Source organism: Somniosus microcephalus, chromosome 19, assembly GCF_052327205.1.
Source record: "Somniosus microcephalus isolate GS21.2 chromosome 19, FLI_Smic_1.0, whole genome shotgun sequence".
NCBI lineage: Eukaryota > Metazoa > Chordata > Chondrichthyes > Squaliformes > Somniosidae > Somniosus > Somniosus microcephalus.
In genome coordinates, this window is record NC_141005.1 from 33996283 (window position 1) to 34016817 (window position 20535).

Here is a 20535-nt window from a genome sequence, read left to right on the forward strand (position 1 = left end):
GGCCTTCAACCCCATGGCAACGTGTGCATATCGACTTTGCAGGTCCATTCATGGATTCCATGTTTTTGATAGCAGTAGACGCACATTCTAAATGGCCAGAAGTGATTAAGATGTCGACCACTACCTCTGAAAAGACGATCGCAGTTCTAAGAACCATATTTGCAAGGAATGGGTTGCCGGAACAAATATGTTCAGACAACGGACCACAGTTCGTGTCAGAAGAATTCCAGAAATTCATGAAAAAGAATGGGGTGAAACACTATACATCTGCCCCATATCATCCGGCTACAAATGGGTTGGCCGAGAGACTTGTACAAACGTTCAAAAAGGCGATAAAGGCCATGAGCAAAGACCATATTCCACTACAACACAAGGTGGACAATTTCCTGATGGTATATTGAAACGCCACGCATGCAGTGACAAATCAAAGCCCTGCCATAATGTTCTATAACAGGAGGTTGCGGTCCCGGTTGGATTTGTTAAAACCCAATGTGCGTAGGGAAGTCGAAAACAAGCAATTCCAGCACGTAAATAACAAGGCCACTCGGAGTTTCGAAATAGGACAACCAGTGTTGGCCAGGGACTATAGGAATGATAAATGGCAATCCGGAACAATTCGTGCCCGACAAGGACCCTTGATGTACACGGTAGACGTTGGAGAGAACGTAATACGACGTCATGCTGACCAACTTGTGGAATCGAGAACAAGGGTCGACCCCATGTCTACGGCAGAGACGCCAGTTGAAGAAGTTATTGAGCCTGTAGCATCTACCTCAGACTCGAACGTACATGATGATGTTCAATCCATAGGAGATCAAATGGATGAGTCACCCCAGCAACGAGAACCAGAGACCCATGAAAGGCGTTATCCGGCCCGGATCAGGAGGCCTCCTCAGAGACTGAATCTTTGAACAGTTTTGTGTGAAAGTTATATATATGTTATCCATGTAATGTTTAAATTGGGGTGTACACTGTTAAGCTAAAAGGGGAGGAATTGTAGTGTATGTAACCTGTACCACCTTAAGAGGATACCTTAAGGTGATGGACTACTTTTTGATGGCTCCTGTACATTGTAGTATCGGTGGTGACCACACCGGTATATAAACCCTGTGGAGCAAAGTGTATTCCAGTTCAGCCCTGACCCTCAATTACTAAAGACCTGTTTAATTATTTCTGTAGTCTGTGTCCAGTTATTCAGCATAACTACATTTGAAAACACAGACTCAACAGATGGAGCCATCAACAATAAGCTGTCTGGTTGTGTATTGCGCCAATGTTGACAATTCTTGGGTAATGCACCCACTAGTTGTCAATGATCATGAACATGAAATATGAGCATCTCGCGCCGTTGTTGATTTACCCTGAGGTGAAAGCAGCTCCCTTGTTTTAACTGTTTAACTCTACAGCGCAGTGGTGAGAAACAGAGTTAAATACCTGTATTACAGTCATCCAGGTCTGAGTTAAAAGCACTCTCAGACTTTTTGAAGGGCTTTGTTATTTTGGTCTCACAAAATGGTTTAAAATACTGGTAAAAGGTATGTGGGTGTACTGCTCATTATCTGCTGAGTTTTATTTCTGTATGAATTTACACCCTGCATTGAACTTTTTCCACCTACTTGAGGCCCACTCTGCAATATTGGTTTGCTCTTAGTGAGGCAGCGCTGGAGTCGCTGCAGTCAGAAAGACCAGGTTGACATGCGGCCTAACAGGCGGCTCTTAAAGGGACCACTGTAGACCACCACCAAAAGATAAGTTTGTTAAAAATACTCACCTGAACGTGGAGCTGGGTCCAACATTAAAATGGCGGGCCGCTGACCTGGCCACTGCTACCATCTCTTGCGATTGCCCTGCTCTCCCGGTCGCCCCCCTATCCTGGTTTCCCCCCCCCCCCCCCCGCCAACTCCCAGACACACCCACTCCCTCCCGGTCGCCCCCCAACCCTCACAGTCCCCTTTTAAAGACTTACCTGAAGGCTTCTGCCGGCAACGCTGTGGCCCGATCTTCAAGGCCTCTTCTTCAGCAAGCTGCCTGGGGACACCCATTAGGCCTCCGCAGTTCGCCTGTTCGGAGATAATGAGGCACGATTGGGCGCACCTCAAGCCTATCTATTCTGGCGCAGGGATTGTTCCCTGCATGCCCGTTCGTAGCCGAGAATGAATTTTCCCCCCATGTGTTTCAGGTAACAAGACCATTACAACTTAACATATATGAATGTATTAACTGATTCAAAAAAATAGACGGAATAAATATATCAAGTCACTCATGAATATTTGAGATAAGTGTGAAAACTGGCAGCACAACTTACTGTTTCTCCTCTGAAACCTCTTTCTCCAGGATATCCAGATGGGCCCTGATTGAGTTAAAAACGCAAATTTCATTCATATTGCAGCCAATAAGCAAACAGCTACAGAGTTACAATTTGTTATTTTAAAATTAGTGTTTGCAACAGCAGACAACACAAATTAGATTTGGAAATACGTGTGTGTTTGACAAGAAAGAGAAAAGCTAAGTCAACTTTCAGGACTGGAAATTTCTCCAACAAAAATAAGGAGAATGACTCCTTTTCTTTGCAAGCAGCGACCAAACAAATGTGTGAAGGTCCTGCCTGAAACTGGCGGAATCTTTATCTGAATATTTAAATGACATGGAACAGGATAATTCTACAGAACCATTCCATTCGCAGCAAGTCATGCTTTAGAGCAGGTACTGCACGAAAGAAGGTACGCTGGCCGGGGTGATAATCAGGCAGCAATCGTCTGCACCCGCCAAGATGCTGCAAATCAATTTTGCCGCCATTGTTTCACTCACTGGTTAACTGCTGTGGAGCGGCGTCTCCACAGGAACTGGGTCAGCAGAGTCAGACGCAGACCTGTGCCTTCTGCTGTTAACAACACCTGCTACTGACATGAAAGAAAAAGAAATACTTGCATTTATATAGTGCCTTTCATGACCACCGGATGTCTCAAAGCGCTTTACAGCCAATGAAGTACTTTTGAAGTGGAGTTACTCTTGTAATGTGGGAAACGCGGCAGCCAATTTGCGCACAGCAAGGTCCCACAAACAGCAATGTGCCAATGACAAGATAATTTGTTTTTGTTTTGTTATGTTACATGGCCCATAAAGCTACCACAGCCAGTAACAGAACCAGTCAGCTGTGGCCTCAAGGCTGCACATAGGGACTTCATTTTTGCCTGTCACTTCTTAATTATTGCCATTGCAGCTTTGGAAAAAGCTGCCTGCTTTTGAGCCTTTATATAGGTTTTCATTCATTTTGTCCCTCCATTCCTCTTAAATTTTCCCCAACCCTTTATTGTTAAAAAAATCATTCTTTGGGATGTGGGTATTGCTAGCAAGGCCGGTATTTATTGCCCATTCCTTGTTGCCCTCGAGAAGGTGGTAGTCGGCCTTCTTCTTGAACCGCTGCAGTCCATGCGGTGAAGGTACTCCCACAATACTGTTTGGTAGGCAGTTCCAGGATTTTGACCCAGCGACAATGAAAGAACGGTGGCAATATACGGCCAGGTCGGGACGGTATGTGACTTGGAGGGGAATTTGGAAGTGTTCCCATGCACCTGCTGCCCTTGTTCTTTTAAGTGGCAGAGGTCACGATTTTTGGAGGTGCTGCCGAAGAAGCCTTGGCAACTTGCTGTGAGTAGGTTTTTGTTCAGTAAGTGTCACTTGATAGCACTGTTGACAACTCCATCCATCACTTTGCTGATGATTGAGAGTAGGCTGATGGGGCAGTTATTGGCCAGGTTGGATTGTCCTGCTTTTTGTGGACAGAAGGTACCTGGGCAATTTTCCACATTGTCAGGTAAATGCCAGTGCTATATCTGTACCGGAACAGCTTGGCTAGGGGCATGGCTAGTTCTGGAGCACAAGTCTTGAGCACTACAGCCGGGATGTCGTCAGGGCCCATAGTCGTTGCCGTGCCCAGTTCACTCACCCATTTCACGTGGAGTGAATCAAATTGGCTGGAGACTGGCATCTGTGATGCTAAGGACCCGAGGAGGAGGCCGAGAAGGATCATCCACCTGGCACTTCTATCTGAAGATGGTTGCAAATGTTTCAGCCTTGTCTTTTGCACTCATGTGCTGGGCTCCAACCATCATTGAGAATGGGGATGCTCGTGAAGCTTCCTCCTCTCGTTAGTTGCTTAATTTTGCATCACCTTTGGATGTGGTGGGGTTGCAGAGCTTTGACCCAATCTGATGTTTTGGGTTGAGCTATGACCCGATTCTTTGGTCATGGGATCGCTTCACTCTGCATACATGTGAAAGCTGACCCCATGTCTGTGGATGACATTGCCAACGGGCAGCATGCAGATTAAAAAGAGAAGTGAGCCAAGGATGGATCCTGGTGGGACTCCGCAGGTGACGGTGCAGGTGCGGGTAGAGATGTCATTCCTAGAAATGCTTGTCTACAGTCAGATGGGTAAGAGTGGAACCTATGGTAGAGGGGAGGGAGGAAAAAGTATGTGGGAACGTAAGAAATTTTAGGGATGGAAAAGCCATTAGGCCTGACAAAAACTTGTTTGTTTTAGTTGATGCCAGTCCCACCTTTCCACAATATTCGTCACAAACCATTTATACTACTTACGTCCTTGGGATCTTATTTCTTATCTCATAGAAGTAGCTATAAAATAAATTACAGGAAACTCTCTTTTAACCGGTACCTAAATATCTGGAAATCTCTCTTAACTGGCAAAATTCAGGAGTAGGTTCAGGTAAGTTTTACTATATATTAGTGGCCGTGTAACCAGGGTTCCTGGATCTGTGGCCGTGTACGGGGCTCTCGTACCTTGGTAAGTATACCTCTCTGTAATCCGGACTTTTTGATTAACCGGCACCACGCCGGTCCCGGATAAAAAAAAGTGTTCCCTGTACTTTGTGGGCTTATAAGTCATATTAACATTCTATTATATCATACATATCCTACTCCAACCTAATGAACATGTTTACAACTTACTCGGTCTCCTTTTTCACCTTTAGGTCCTTCTGGCCCTGGTAAACCTGACCGACCAGTCAATCCCTAAGCAAAACAAAGTATGTTTTCATTTAGAAAAGCGAGGCCTGAAATAATTGGTTTCAAACACAGTATTTGTATAGCAACCTACATTTCTCATTGTGAAGTTATCATATGATGAGGAATTAATAGCTTCTGATTTATCAAGGCAATGTCCCGTCATGCAAAAGTGGAATTCAAGTTCCAATTATATTTTTGGAGTCTGTGAAAGTAAAGCCCAGAAGAACACCAACAGAAACAGTCCATGCAAATATGGCCACGAATGGGTATACGTACTATGAAATTTAAATGTTTTCTCCACTAAAATAACACAAATTATTTACACTCCATTTTTGCAAAGACTTACATCTTTCCCAGGAGGCCCAGGTGGTCCAATGGGTCCTTGTTGTCCAGGTGAACCTAAACATTTCCAACAAAATAGTATGTTTAATATATGCCAATGCCTAAACCAGACTTCATATTCAAAACCTTCTAAATATTATTAACTACTCGATAACGATAAAGTGCACCTCAGGGAAGGAGCAGACACAGCAATCAGAAACAATGCTCTTTATATCCTTCCTCCAAATTTGCTGAAGCATCAGTGCACACACGTGGAGGTACGTGCCGGGCCATGCTCCTCCACCGGGATCACTCCCTGCACTGGTTGGGCTCTACACTGGAGCTGCTGGATTCCTGGACCCCTCTGTTCAGTGAGCTCTTTGAAATGCACAAGTAACTCGCCCACAGAACGGTATTGGGGCCTAAAGATGAAAATTGACTGGGCCTCTCGCCAGTGACATTAGGTGGGTGGGTGGACGTGCTCTGCCTACTCCTCACCCCCCCTCCCTTTCCCCTCCCCCTTCCCATGTGGCGGAGCCACTGAATGACTCTGAGCAACTGTATATATTTCCCTTTAACGATGTTCTAACACCAGCCTAAGCCTGTACCATTGTGTTAGACATTACTGTGTTTTGTATATAGTGTTTGTATGTACGGGGCGTGGCCCCTTTAAGAGCGCGGGAAAACGCGGGCAAACGCGATGGAGTCACGTCGCAAACCACGTGACTGTCCGGGCAGTCCTCATGGAATCTCCATCTTGTTAAGACCTGTTTTCATGGTTCTCCTGTATCGATCTCAACAAACTGTTTGAACTCGTTTAGTCTTACATTAAAGACCTGTTTGATTGATCTCCTGAGTCAACCTCAGTTATTGGTTAGGAATTTGTCAATTTCTACATAGGTGACCCTGTTTTTTGTGAACGTTTTTCGCAAAAGGAACACAGCATGGAGGCCAACGCCGTTTCGCTGAAGCTACCGCAGTTCTGGGAGCAGCAAGCGACCTCGTGGTTCATTCAGGTCGAGGCACAGTTCGCCTTGAGGGACATCGTTGCGTATCAGACCAAATATCTCTATGTGGTCTCCGCACTCGACAGCTCTACCGCCTCGCGGATCGTCAGCCTCCTCGAGAGCCCTCCAACGGAGCGCAAGTATGAAACCCTCAAGGCGCGGTTGCTGCAAGTTTTCGGGCTCACTAAATTGGAGCACGCCTGTCAATTGCTCGCTATGCCCGGGCTCGGGGACTCCAAGCCTTCGGAGTTGATGAGCCAAATGCTCACGTTCCTGGGCTCAGAACCGGAATGCTTCCTATTCCGTGAACTATTCCTCAGCCAGCTGCCTGAGCAGGTGCAAGCTGCCCTGGCCAGATCCGAGGTGGAAGACTGCGCGGCACTCGCGGCAGAAGCGGACAAAATTTTCGCGGTAATGCAGCAGTACTGCACCGCCACGAGGTGCCCATCCCCCACAGACGCCGCCCCAGCTCGTCAGCCTGCTGGGCTGTGTTTCTACCACGCGCAGTTCGGCACGAAGGCGCGACGTTGCCGCCCTGCCTGCAGCTTTCCCCCCAAAAAAACTCCGACCACCGAGGAACGGGTCTAACGGGCGCCCCGCGGCCACGATGGGCAACGCGGGCAAGTTGCTTTTCATCACCGATACACTCTCCAGTCGTCGTTTTCTGTGCGACACCGGAGCGCAGTGCAGCATTTTACCCGCGTCCGCCCTTGACGTGCAGGCAGGGAATCACGGCCTCGCCCTTGAAGCGGCCAATGGCGGAGCAATTCGGACCTTCGGCAGACGGCGAGTGGAGGTGTGCTTTGGGGGGCAACGTTTTCACTGGGAGTTTGTGACGGCCAAGGTTTCTCAACCCATTCTCGGCGCAGATTTCCTGTGCGCCAACAGCCTCCTGGTCGACGTGAAGAACCGGTGGTTGATCAATGCGGCAACTTTCAATTCTATCGCTTGTTACCGCAGTAACACTACGTCGCACACCGTCGCCTGTGCTTTCCCGACACCTGACGAGTTCGCTCGTCTGCTCGCCGAATTTCCCGACCTGACAAGACCCACATTCTTCTCCACAGCCACGAAACATGGTGTGGAACACCACATCACCACCAACGGCCCCCCGGTCTACGCGCGGGCCCGGCGCCTGGAACCTGGCAAGCTGGCGGTTGCAAAGGCGGAGTTCGCGACCATGGAACGGTTAGGGATTATTCGCCGGTCGAACAGTCCCTGGTCTTCACCCCTCCATATTGTCCCGAAGCCTGGCGGCGGATGGCGACCATGCAGCGAATATCGACGCCACTACTCCTGATCGGTACCCGATCCCCCACATCCAGGATTTCTCTGCCCATTTGGCAGGGAACACCGTCTTCTCGAAAGTCGACCTCGTACGGGGCTACCACCAGGTCCCAGTGCACCCACAGGACGTCCAGAAGACCGCAGTCATCACCCCATTCGGCCTCTTCGAGTTTCTGCGAATGCCGTTTGGGTTAAAGAATGCCGCCCAGACTTTCCAACGCCTGGTGGACTCCGTGCTGCGGGACCTCAAGTTCCTCTTCCTCTACATAGAAACATAGAAGATAGGAGCAGGAGTAGGCCATTCAGCCCCTCGAGCCTGCTCCGCCATTCGATGAGATCATGGCTGATCATCCAAACTCAGTACCCCGTACCTGCCTTCTCCCCATATCCCTTGATACCTTTAGCTCTAAGAAATATATCTAACTCCTTCTTGAATATATTTAAAGACTTGGCCTCAACCGCCTTCTGTGGTAGAGAATTCCACAGGTTCACCACTCTCTGGGTGAAGAAATTCTTCCTCATCTCTGTCCTAAATGGCTTACCCCTTATCCTTAGACTATGACCCCTGGTTCTGGACTCTCCGACCATCGGGAAAATTCTACCTGCATCTAGTTTGTCCAGACCTGTCAGAATTTTATAAGTTTCAATGAGATCCCCTCTCATTCTTCTAAACTCCAGCGAGTATAATCCCAATCGACCCAATCTCTCCTCATACGTCATTCCTGCCATCCCAGGGATCAGCCTTGTGAATCTTCGCTGAACTCCTTCCATGGCAAGAACATCCTTCCTCAGATAAGGCGACCAAAACTGCACACAGTACTCAAGGTGTGGTCTCACCAAGGCCCTGTACAACTGCAGCAGGACATCCTTGCTCCTGTACTCAAACCCTTTCGCTATGAAGGCCAACATACCATTTGCCTTCTTCACCGCCTGCTACCTGGACGATATCCTAATTGCCAGTCCCACTAAAGAATAACATATCTGTCACCTACGCACCCTTTTTCGACGCCTCAGCCAACACGGCCTGATTATCAACCCGGCCAAGTGTCAGTTTGGCCTGCGCCAAATTGATTTCCTGGGACATCGCATCACCGCAGAGGGAGCGGTTCCTTTACAAGCGAAGGTAGAGGCGGTGATATCCTTCCCACGCCCGCAAAGCATTAAGGCCCTGCAGGAATTCCTAGGCATGGTAAACTTTTACCACCGTTTCGTGCCTAAGGCAGCACTACTCATGCAGCCCCTGTACGAGGCCCTCAAGGGCAAGACTGGCAAGAACCCGGTAAACTGGATGGTTGACATGGCCCGAGCATTCGACAACACCAAAAGCGCCTTAGCCAACGCAACCATGCTGGCGCACCCGCTGCCAGGAGCCACCATCGCCCTCACCACCGACGCGGCAGACTACGCAATCGGCGCCATGCAAGAGCAGTGGGTGAACGGGACGTGGGAGCCGGTGGCATTCTTCAGCCGTCAACTACGGCAGAACGAGAGAGCGTATAGCACGTTCGACCGGGAGTTGCTCGCCCTTTTTCTGGCCATCCGCCATTTTCGCTTCTTCCTGGAAGGACGTCCTTTCACCGCCTTTGTGGACCATAAGCCACTAACTTTTGCCATGGCCAAGACCGCCAAACCGTGGTCAGCCCAACAGCAACGTCAACTAACCCACATATCCAAGTTCACCACGGATAGACAGCACGTGGCCGGTAAGGACAACCTGGTGGCAGACTGCCTCTCCCGCGCGACCGTCAATACGGTTCATTTGGGCATCGATTACGCCCTTATGGCAGCGGACCAAGCCTCAGACCCAGAAGTCCAAGCCTGCAGAACGACCGTCACTGGCCTCCGGTTGGCCGATGTCAAGTTCCATTCGGCAGGTACTACGCTGTTGTGCGACGTCTCCGTACAGGACCCTCGCCCGGTTGTGCCGGTCGTCTGGCGCCGTAAAGTGTTCGACGCCATACATGGGTTGTCACACCCAGGAATGAAGGCCTCTCAGAAGCTGATGTCAGCGAAATTCGTATGGCATGGCATGCACAAGGATGTCCGCGACTGGGCCAACACCTGCGTGGTCTGCCAAAAGGCCAAAGTACAGCGCCACGTCAAAGCGCCGTTGGCCACCTTCACAGTTCCGGAGCGCCGTTTTGACCATGTCAATGTGGACCTGGTAGGACCACTCCCACCCTCCCATGGTTTTTCACACATCCTGACCATGGTTGACCGCACCACCAGATGGCCGGAGGCGGTTCCCCTGTCATCCACCACTTCGGCGGACGTGGTCAGGGCATTCATTTCCACCTGGGTCGCCCGTTTCGGAGTGCCCGCGGATATTTCTTCCGACAGAGGACCGCAGTTTTCCTCCGAACTCTGGAATGCAGTGGCCCAAGGACTTGGTGTCAAATTACACCGCACCACAGCCTACCACCCACAGGCGAATGGCCTCTGTGAACGCTTCCACCAATCACTGAAAGCCGCCCCGAGGGCCAGCCTCCAGGACGCTGGATGGGCAGACAAGCTACCGTGGGTCCTGTTGGGCCTTCGCACGGCCCCCAAAGAAGACCTTCGCTCTTCATCAGCGGAGCTGGTGTACGGTCAGCCGCTGCGAGTCCCGGGGGATTTCCTGCCAGCTTCGACGAAGCCATAGTCCGCATCTGACCAGCTTACTAGACACCAGGAGGTGGCCAGATGCTTCGCACCGGTGCCCACTTCGCACCATGGGCTGCAGAATTCGCACGTTCCCCCGGAGCTTCACAAGGCTGAGTACGTCTTTGTTCAGCATGATGCTCATAGGGATCTACTCAAGGCCCCATATACTGGTCCCTTCCGCGTGTTGGAGGCAGGGGACAAAACCTTCACGGTAGATGTCGGTGGTAAACCGGACCACATTTCGGTCTACCGCTTAAAGCCAGCACATCTGGACCTCGACCGCCCCGTCGAGACAGCACAATCGCCGAGACAAGGTCGGCCACCCATCGCCGTTACAGCAGACCAAGTGCAACCGCCCGCCAGACCGCCAGCCTCCGCCTCAGGAGTACAGGAGCCGTTCTGACAGGCTCATCAGACCCCCTCACCGTTTCACTTTGTCCGTTAAAGCGAATTCTGGGGGGGCGCATGTGGCGGAGCCACTGAATGACTCTGGGCAACTGTGTATAATTCCCTTTAACGATGTTCTAACATCAGCCTAAGCCTGTACCTTTGTGTTAGACATTACTGTGTTTTGTATATAGTGTTTGTATGTACGGGGCGTGGCCCCTTTAAGAGCGCGGGAAAACGCGGGCAAACGCGATGACGTCACGTCGCAAACCACGTGACTGTCCGGGCAGTCCTCGTGGAATCTCCATCTTGTTAAGACCTGTTTTCGTAGTTCTCCTGTATCGATCTCAACAAACTGTTTGAACTCGTTTAGTCTTACATTAAAGACCTGTTTGATTGATCTCCTGAGTCGACCTCAGTTATTGGTTAGGAATTCGTCAATTCCTACACCCCCTCCCTTTCCCCTCCCCCTCCCTTTCTTCCCCCTCCCTTTCTTCCCCCCTCCCCCTCCCTTTCTTTCCCCCCTCCTTCTTCCCCATCCCTCCCCTCCTCCTTCTTTCCCCCTCTCCCCCTTTCTCTTTCCCTCCTCTCCCCCCTTTCTCTCTTTCCCTCCTCTCCCCCCTTCCTTTCCCCCCCTCCCCCCTTCCTTTCCCCTCTCCCCCCTCTCCCTCCCTCTCCCTGCTCCTCTCCCTCCTCTTTCTTTTCCCCCTCTTTCTTTCCCCCTCTTTCTTTCCCCCCCCCCCGATGTTTGCTGAAACTGAAAATTGGCCGCATTGGCAGCAGGGCACAATTGCGTTTATTTCACAAGTAGGAAGCTGCTATAACTGAGAAGTGCTAAAGGCGCGAGTCAATTATAAATATATTTTTCATGAATAGATTGCACAATGAACTTAATTATTAAATGTGGTATATTTACTTAATTTTGTTTCCCCCCCCATATAAAAAATGTAGATATTTCCAGTGATCCACAGCTACTGATGATAAAGTGTAAGAATGTAAAGATGTGCAGTCCCAATATTTTGAAATTATTTTCATGTCACTAGAGTGACATGCGTAGCTGCTGATACTTCCACATTCATATAAATTCAGTTTTTATTCTTCCTGATGTGAAAATTTAAATTTATATCCATATACATTATACATTTAATGTTCTGAAGAAGGGTTTCGACCTGAAACGTTGACTCGGTTTCTCTCTCCACGGATGTTGCCTGGCCTGCTGAGTTTTTCCAGCATTTTCTGTTATTATTTTGGATTTCCAGCTTCTGCAGTATTTTGCTATCATACATTTAATGTTACCATTTTTGAAAAAAAGGTACACATTTTCCTCTCTCTCCAATTTTATTTTTCTTCTCTATTGCCCCTCTTGCATTGACAGACAAGAAGCCTCCAGCCCAAGGTCCTGCTAACTAAGCTGGCCATTAGAAGACGTACAAATATTGCTCGGATTGACCATCCTCCTCCAGTTTTACCAGTTTCCCTGCGGGGAAGTGGCAAGCATCCTCCGGAAGACAGCCAGCTTCAGAGGCTTGAGTGAAATGACAGAAATGAACCTTAATCGTTACCATGACAGTGCACTGTCATACCGACATCACATTATTTAATACCTGGACAATTATGGGTGAAGTGATAGAATTTCATGGATATGGTGGATTGTTCAATAAAAAAAACAACCTAAAATTAAGCGTCTTCACAGCGTAAAACTTACCAACAGGTCCCACTGGTCCAGGCGGCCCTGGAGGCCCACGAACACCAGTTACAACTGTATCTGTGAAGGTATTTGACAAGACGGAATCACCTGCTGCAAAGAAAAGTACCATCACTATTGTACACAATATGATTTGGACAACTTATTTTTCACACAAATATAAATGCGTTTTGCTAAAATCTGATGAGTCTCAACCTAAATGTTTGGTCCGGAGATTGTGAAAATAGCAAATACTTTTTTTGCAGCTCTAAATTTCTCCCCTTCTTTGTTGAAGACAATGGAGTTCCTTGCACGGTGGCATAGTGGTTAGCACTGTTGCCTCACAGCGCCAGGGACCCGGGTTCAAATCCGGCCTCGGGTGACTGTGTGGAGTTTGCACATTCTCCCCGTGTTTGCGTGGGTTTCCTCCGGGTGCTCCGGTTTCCTCCCACAGTCCAAAGATGTGCGGGTTAGGTTGATTGGCCATGATAAAAAAAAAAAAATTGGCCCTTAGTGTTAGGGGGGATTAAATACGTGGGGTTACGGGGATAGGGCTTGGGTGGGATGGCTGTCGGTGTAGGGACCGGGTGCTAGGGTTTGGATGATCAGCCATGATCTCGTTGAATGGCAGAGCAGGCTCGAAGGGCCGAATGGCCTACTCCTGCTCCTAGTTTCTATGTTTCTATGTTTGCCCAAGAGGTAATTCTTCATTACAGGTCTAGACAGCAGGTGCTGGCACATGATTCCATTATTCAGGGACAGGAAACTCTCGTTTAAACGGCACCTAAATATCCGGAATTCTCTATTAACCGGCAAAATTCTCACTCCGAAAACAACACCTCAATAACCGGCAATGTTGCCGAGTCAGAGTCCAAGTCTCCCGCGGTGGCCGAGTTAGTCAGTGGGGGTAGTTCTCCAAACTGCCACTACTCGGCTTCTTGGCGCTGTTGGAAGTCAGAACACCTTAATACCCCTGTAACAGGAGTCTGACTCTCCCGTGCTGCCGGTAGTCTCTTCTGATCCACCATTTTACAGGGGTACTGTGTGTCTCCCACACTGCTGGTAGTCATTGCATTGCATTACCCTCAACTGGCAGTACTGTACTCAATCAAGCATCTTCCACTATCCATTTAACACAACATTCTGTAGGTGAGTACCCAATTACTGTATACTGCATATTTCTTGATTTTTAAAATTTTTCTTTGTTAAAAATAGCCTCGGTAGATAACCCTCTCCGTCATCCGGAATTTTTGATCAACCGGCAACACGCCGGTCCCGTCGGTGCTGGATACCAAAGAGTTTCCTGTATTACAGCAAAACGTGATTCTGTCCTCACCCTGTCCACCTTCCAGGAGCCGTCACTGGGCAGCAATCAGCAGCAAAGAAACCTGGCTGATTTTTCCGTTTCTCTAGCAAGAGGCACTGAGACCATTTTAGAATGGCGGAGATCAGCTAACTCAGCGCAAACATTGGATCGTATCTTGGGTCTTCCTAGTCAGAGTTCCAGATTATTGAAGAGTAAACTTACCAACTGAGCTATTAAGGCAGCTGACCAATTATACAGACATAAAAGGGTAGAATTTCCACAGGGGCCTGTCCTAATCTCCCACTGTAACTTCGGCAGAAATCCTGGGGAAATGGCGTAAATGGCCGTTTATACTGTTTCTCCAGGGTATCTAATGATCTTCCACCGAAGTTATGGAGGCAGAGCGTGAAAAACTCCGCAGAATTTCTACCGCACAGTGTCACGGTAGCATAGTGCAGTCTTCCACAAGAGTTCTTAATATGCCAGAAGACATGAACTGATGAGTCACAAAACAGTGCATTTATTATTCTTTCTGTGAATGACATAATTATAGCCAAATATGGACTTGCCACCAGAGGGCAACATGCTTTGTCTGATGCTGGATCTGTTTTAATAAGTTTTAACATAGGACACTATGTGGCAGACTAGTCATCTATTCCCTGATGGGATACTTTAAATTTAATTAAATTTGGGAGAACATTTAATGCTAAAACTATGCACACTGCACAAAATAATGAAAAGCAATGACAATCTACATTTCATAAAATCACAGATTACAGCACATTTTGCCCATGAAGTCAGCGCCAGTCACTTTCTCCACGTGAGCCATCTTCTGCTTACTCCGCATACCCTTTACTATTCCTTTTTTTCAAGCAACTATCTCATCCTTTTTAAAAAGTACTCAAGGATTCTGCCTCAACAAAACTTATGGCACATAATGCCACATTCCAACCTCCCTCCGTATAAAGACTTGTTTTCTAACCTCCTCTTTAATTCCCTTTTCTGATCAGTGGGGAAGAATTTCTACAGGGGTGTCCCAATATACAGTTGCAACTTTGGCAGAAGATCGGCAGAAATCAAGAGAGAAACAGCATCAACAACCTGTTACGCCATTTTTCCTCATCTCCTGCCTAAGTCACAGCAGGAGAATGGGAGAACCCCCATGGGAAATATCATAAATCTCATCATCGAAAAACTACCTATGAAATAACACTGGACGGCCAGCTGGTGGCGCCGTCCAAGGGGTATAAATACTCGGGCGTTGGCCCCAGCTTGCCAGGGACATTTTGTAAAGACAAGGAGCTAGTGGATACAACTAGACTTCCATGTTCTGAAACAAGTTGATTAAAGTCTTGCTTTATGCTCAAACTAAGTGCGTAGTGAATTTCATTACGTCAGGTATTACAGGTGATTATCCTAAACTTGCGACCTCTTGATACTGTTTTACTGACCAGAGGAAACAATTAATCACTATTTATACCATCATAACCCTTCATGATCTTGGACCTCTCCATCCTTAAATTTTTTCAGCTCTAGTCTTTATTTTTAAAAAAGCCCCAAGTTCCCTAGTCTCTCTTCAAAATGGTAACACCCTAGTGAATCTCTGCAGCAATGGGCTGCCAATTCATTATTGCCCATTTTGCAATACTACTAAAAACCAATTTCACCCCCAGTTTGCTGGGAGGCCCTGGTCCCTTGGTCCCTCAGCAGCGGTCTCTGGAATAGGGCCTTCCCTCTGGTTGTGAGCATAGGTGGATAAAAATAGGGACAGAAACATACTGTACAGTGACATTTTAAACAGAAAGCTGCTAGGATAGGCTTTAATCCAGACTCATAAGGTTAGGTTGCAGAAGAGTAGCTACAAGTTATTTTAAGTCAACAACTTCATTTAAGATGACCCACTGATGTGGGGAGCTTAGCGTGTTCATTATTTTACATTATGCAAAGTTACATGAAATATGGTAAGTGTCGCCTGTTTGGAAGGAGCAGGTGACTTTGGATCGATGTTTCCCGAAGCTTTCCACCACTGGGGTTTTCCTCACCTCAAGTCTGGGTCTGTTGTAGACTAATTAATGGAGATTGATTGCTATGATTAGTCAACAACTCCATTATCGTTGTACAGGTTGAGCATCCCAAATCTGGCAACCTCGGGACCGAGGCCGAGCCGGTTTTTGGGTTTTTCCGGACTTCGGAACATGTTTCTGATGTCCGAAGTCTGGAAACGCCCGAGCCCAGGTTGTGATATTTCCGGACTTCGGACACCAGGAACACGTGCTGAGTCCAGAAATGCCTGGGCCCAGGTTGTGATATTTCCGGTTTTTGGTAAGCCTCCCTCAGGGTGTCCGGATTCTGGAACATTTTACGGATTCTGGTCGACCCTACCACCAATCGTCCCGGAACATTATGGATTCCGGAACTCCGATTTTGGACTCTCAACCTGTATCATGCAACTACCAGGATGGTAGAAGGCGAACCAGTTGGAGCTTGGTCTTTTTTTCAATCTAGCAATTCCTAAATTGTAATAATTGAATTAAATGAGTCTGATTGCAAAGTACTTACAGCACAGAAACAAGCCATTCGGCCCAACAGGTCTATGTCGGTTTTATGATCCACACGAGCCCCCTCTCACCCCTCTTCGTCTAACCCCATCAACATATCTGATCATAGCGGTTACTCTATATGTTTGCTTATTTTCTGAAAAGTAAAAGAGCTTCATCTTTTGTTCTGGCCTCACCTTACCCAAACTTTTCTTGGTCTGCCTTCAAAATGATGAAGCACGCAGGGGAGTATGTGCAAAAATCATGATATCCATTTCAGATCACAAGGGGGCCCTATTGTTATACCACTGGGTCATGCACTAGAATAGCTAGATATTGGGCTGTACGGGCACACCCCAAAAACAAGACTCTCACACCGCCCACAGGAGCGACCAGAGCCGTCGTCTCCGAGAGAATATCTAAGGCAAGACTCTAAACTTATAACACGTGCGCTGTCACCTTTAATGACCTGCGTCTACACAAGGTCTCTCTGCTCCTCTAGTCCATTTAACATTTTACCATTTAAAGTGTATTCCTTTTCCCTATTCTTACTTCCTAAATGCATTATTAAATCAATGTGTTTTGTAGTGACTAAATATATTTTAAAACACTTGAATAGAAATGTTTTAAATAAAGAGGTCAGGCAATCAATGAGGTATTGTAAGCCAGCTGACGGGTGACTACACATTACAGTGACTGACTTGTGGTGAAGTTAAGGCCACTGCTGTTTACCACAGAACAGCATACGCCCTGTTCCGAAGTTGTAGCTGGTTCAAAACATTCAATAAAGTAAATTAAGTTACAATTCAGAAAGAAATGGGGGAAGCATCACACTGAATAGTCCTAACACTAGGGATGTTCACTTAAAAATATTTGAAGGATTTTTGTATATATACACACATAATAAATTCAAAAACAAGCATCTAAAGATTTAAGTGGCGTCAGGGATAAGTGCAATAAAGATTAATGGATAAGCTGGCACTAGACTAGTCTAATTCAGGATGGTATACCCATTATTTCAGCAACGACCAGGGTGCAATTTTCAACTGCTGTCCTCCTGTTTCTCACCTGAAAAACAGGTGGCCAGCAACTGAAAATCAGGAGTGGGGGAGCTGGAGGGAGGGGCAGCTCGGTTGCCCCATTGACACCCAAGGCCAGTCTTATGCAATTTTCAGGTGGACCTGTAAGACGGGCGAAGGTTGCTTAAATATGCAAATTAGGGTCCTATGCTGCCAGACCCCGTTTGCAATATTCAGGTATAAATCTGCATTTGTACCAGGCAGTGATGGCCTGACCAGCGGTCCTTAAAGTGACCAGGGATCAAACCCAAGTCTTACTGGTCCATTGTAGCTTAGTTGTTCCCTGACTTAACCAGCAGAGGACGAGCAGAGCCACAGAGGAGCTTTGCCTTTGTTTTTAAAACTTTTCCCTTGAGGAGTCAACAGTCTTCAGTTATCCTCATATCCTAGGATAAACACAGATACACACAATCCTCGCGATCCTCCTTCAACAACAGACACACACAATTCTCAAGCTGTAAACAAGTAGGGGCCAAATTTCTATAGGAATTAATCTGAAATCATTTTCAGGTGATATGATGATGCATCGCGTGATGCTAAGTGAACTACAACAACAACACCTACAACCACACCTGCACCTACAACAACAACTGCACCTACAACAACAACAACTGCACCTACAACAACAACTAGCATTTATATAGCACCTTTAATGTAGTAAAACATCTCAAGGCGCGTCACAGGAGCGTTATCAAAACAAAATTAGACACCGAGCCACATAAGGAGATAGTAGGGCAGGTGACCAAAAGCTTGGTCAAAGAAGTAGGTTTTAAGGAGCATCGTAAAGGAGGAGAGAGAGTTAGCGAGGCAGAGAGGTTTAGGGAGGGAATTCCAGAGTTTAGGGCCTAGGTAGCTGAAGGCACGGCTGCCAATGGTGGAGCGCTTAAAATAGGGGATGCTTAAGAGGCCAGAATTGGGGGATTTTAGCTACGTCACCTGTGAGGAAGCAATAAGTGTGGATTGGATTTTCTCAGAGTGGAAGGGAAATTGGAGGGAGAGTTGTCAATAGGCTTCTGACACCCTTCTGTCTGCAGTTGGATTTGGCACAGGGAGATGAAGATAAAAAGGGAAGGGTAAATAGCTTGAAATAGAGGAGGTTTTACCCTCAACAAAAGAGGAAAAAGCAAACTAGTCCATACCCTCCCTTGCTGGGCCTTCTTTGATCTCACAAAGGCCTTCGACACCGTCAACCGTGAGGGATTATGGAGTGTCCTCCTCAAATTCGGCTGCCCTCAAAAGTTTGTCACCATCCTCCACCTGCTTCACGACGGCATGCAAGCTGTGATCCTGATCAACAGTTCCACCACAGACCCAATTCACGTACGAACCGGGGTCAAGCAAGGCTGTGTCATCGCACCAACGCTCTTCTCGATCTTCCTTGCTGCAATGCTCCATCTCACCCTCAGTAAGCTCCCCACTGGAGTGGAGCTAATTTACAGAACAAACGGGAAACTGTTCAACCTCCGTCGCCTCCAGTCCAGATCCAAGGTCGTCCCATCCTCTGTCATCGAATTACAGTATGCAGACGACGCTTGCGTCTGTGCTCACTCGGAGGTCGAACTCCAAACCATCGTAAATACCTTCACCGAAGCATACGAGAGCATGGGCCTTACACTAAACATCCGTAAGACAAAGGTCCTCTACCAACCTGCCCCCGCCACACAGTGCTGCCCCCCGATTATCAAAATCCATGACAAGGCCTTGGACAACGTGGACCACTTTCCATACCTCGGGAGCCTACTGTCAACAAGGGCAGACGTCGATGACGAAGTCCAACACCGCCTTCAGTGTGCCAGTGCAGCCTTCGGTCGCCTGAGGAAGAGAGTGTTTGAAGACCAGGACCTCAAACCCGGCACTAAGCTCATGGTCTACAGGGCAGCAGTGATACCTGCTTTGCTGTATGCCTCAGAGACATGGACCATGTACAGCAGGCACCTCAAAGCACTGGAGAGGTACCACCAACGCTGCCTCCGCAAGATCCTGCAAATCCATTGGCAGGATAGGCGCACCAATGTCAGTGTTCTTGCTCAGGCCAACATCCCCAGCATCGAAGCTCTGACCACGCTCAATCAGCTCCGATGGACGGGTCACATTGTCCGCATGCCTGATACGAGACTCCCAAAACAAGCGCTCTATTCGGAGCTCCGGCACGGCAAGAGAGCCCCAGGTGGGCAGAGGAAACGCTTCAAGGACACCCTCAAAGCCTCCTTGAAAAAGTGCAACATCCCCACCGACACCTGGGAATCCCTGGCCCAAGACCGCACAAAGTGGAGGAGAAGCATCCGGGAAGGCGCCGAACACCTCGAGTCTCTTCGCCGGGAGCAAGCGGAAGCCAAGCGCAGGCAGCGCAAGGAGTGCACGTCAACCCAAGCACCCCACCCACCCGCCCCTTCAACCACCGTCTGCCCCACCTGTGACAGAGACTGTAGGTCCCGCATTGGACTCATCAGTCACCTGCGAACTCATTTTTAATGTGGAAGCAAGTCATCCTCGGTTCCGAGGGACTGCCTAAGAAGAAGAGGTCTCCAAATATGTTATTTTCTTATGAATAATTCTCAAACCCAATATACATTCTTTTCAATATCTACATGAATTTGCCAAGTCACAAATATTAACCAATATCTAGGAAATCTTAAATTTGGCCAACAAGCAAATACACTTTTTTGTGTTATGAGAAAATCCACTTTGGATGAACCAAAATAAACTCTCTGCTTACACCAGCAACAGATATAAAATTGAAAATAAATGGCAAAATAAATGTATCTCCACTTCACAGAATACATGGTACAGCTGCATTATTACTCATGAGAAAGGGAAGTAAGATTTTTTAATATTGAACAAGCCTGGCTCTGGTAACCTTGCTTTGTTTGGCACAATTGGATCAGCACATACCTCACTGCATTTTAGAACTGCTCCACTCTTGGGATCAGGATCATCTAATCGTGGAGGGAATTCCCACCATGTTTCTGATGAATTGTCCCAATATAGAAAATGGTCGGGGACATATCTGAGTGGGTTGCAGCTGCTTTCGCTGAAGGGACTGGGCAGCAGGTGGTGGTAAGAGTTTTTGGCCTAGAAATTTGTCTCGGGTGGTGTTGGATCTGCCGCCCGCTGTACTCAGCGTCTGATATCCAGTTCCACTGCAGTCAATACCGATCCAACACCGGTTCTTGGAAACGACACATTTTTTTGTTCCCTAATTCTGTTTTTTTTAAAAAATTTCCCCCATACTTTATAAACAATGACTCTCATCAGGAGG

The 20535-nt window shown here is 47.7% G+C and overlaps 1 protein-coding gene across 14 annotated transcripts in view; it reads right to left on the minus strand.

Annotated features, from left to right (window-relative positions):
* The window catches only part of emid1 (EMI domain containing 1), a 418946-nt gene that overhangs the window by 25885 nt on the left and 372526 nt on the right, over nucleotides 1-20535 (minus strand). For 11 of the 14 annotated variants that reach the window (XM_085961512.1, XM_085961514.1, XM_085961503.1 and 8 more), the window contains 4 exons: nucleotides 12376-12468; nucleotides 5372-5424; nucleotides 4969-5031; nucleotides 2306-2350 (listed from right to left, as the gene is read on the minus strand). In XM_085961512.1, coding sequence (XP_085817638.1) covers nucleotides 2306-2350; nucleotides 4969-5031; nucleotides 5372-5424; nucleotides 12376-12468 — 254 coding nt within the window. The remainder of the gene's footprint in view (nucleotides 1-2305; nucleotides 2351-4968; nucleotides 5032-5371; nucleotides 5425-12375; nucleotides 12469-20535) is intronic. The other 3 variants (XM_085961504.1, XM_085961508.1, XM_085961511.1) reach the window with 1 other exon arrangement.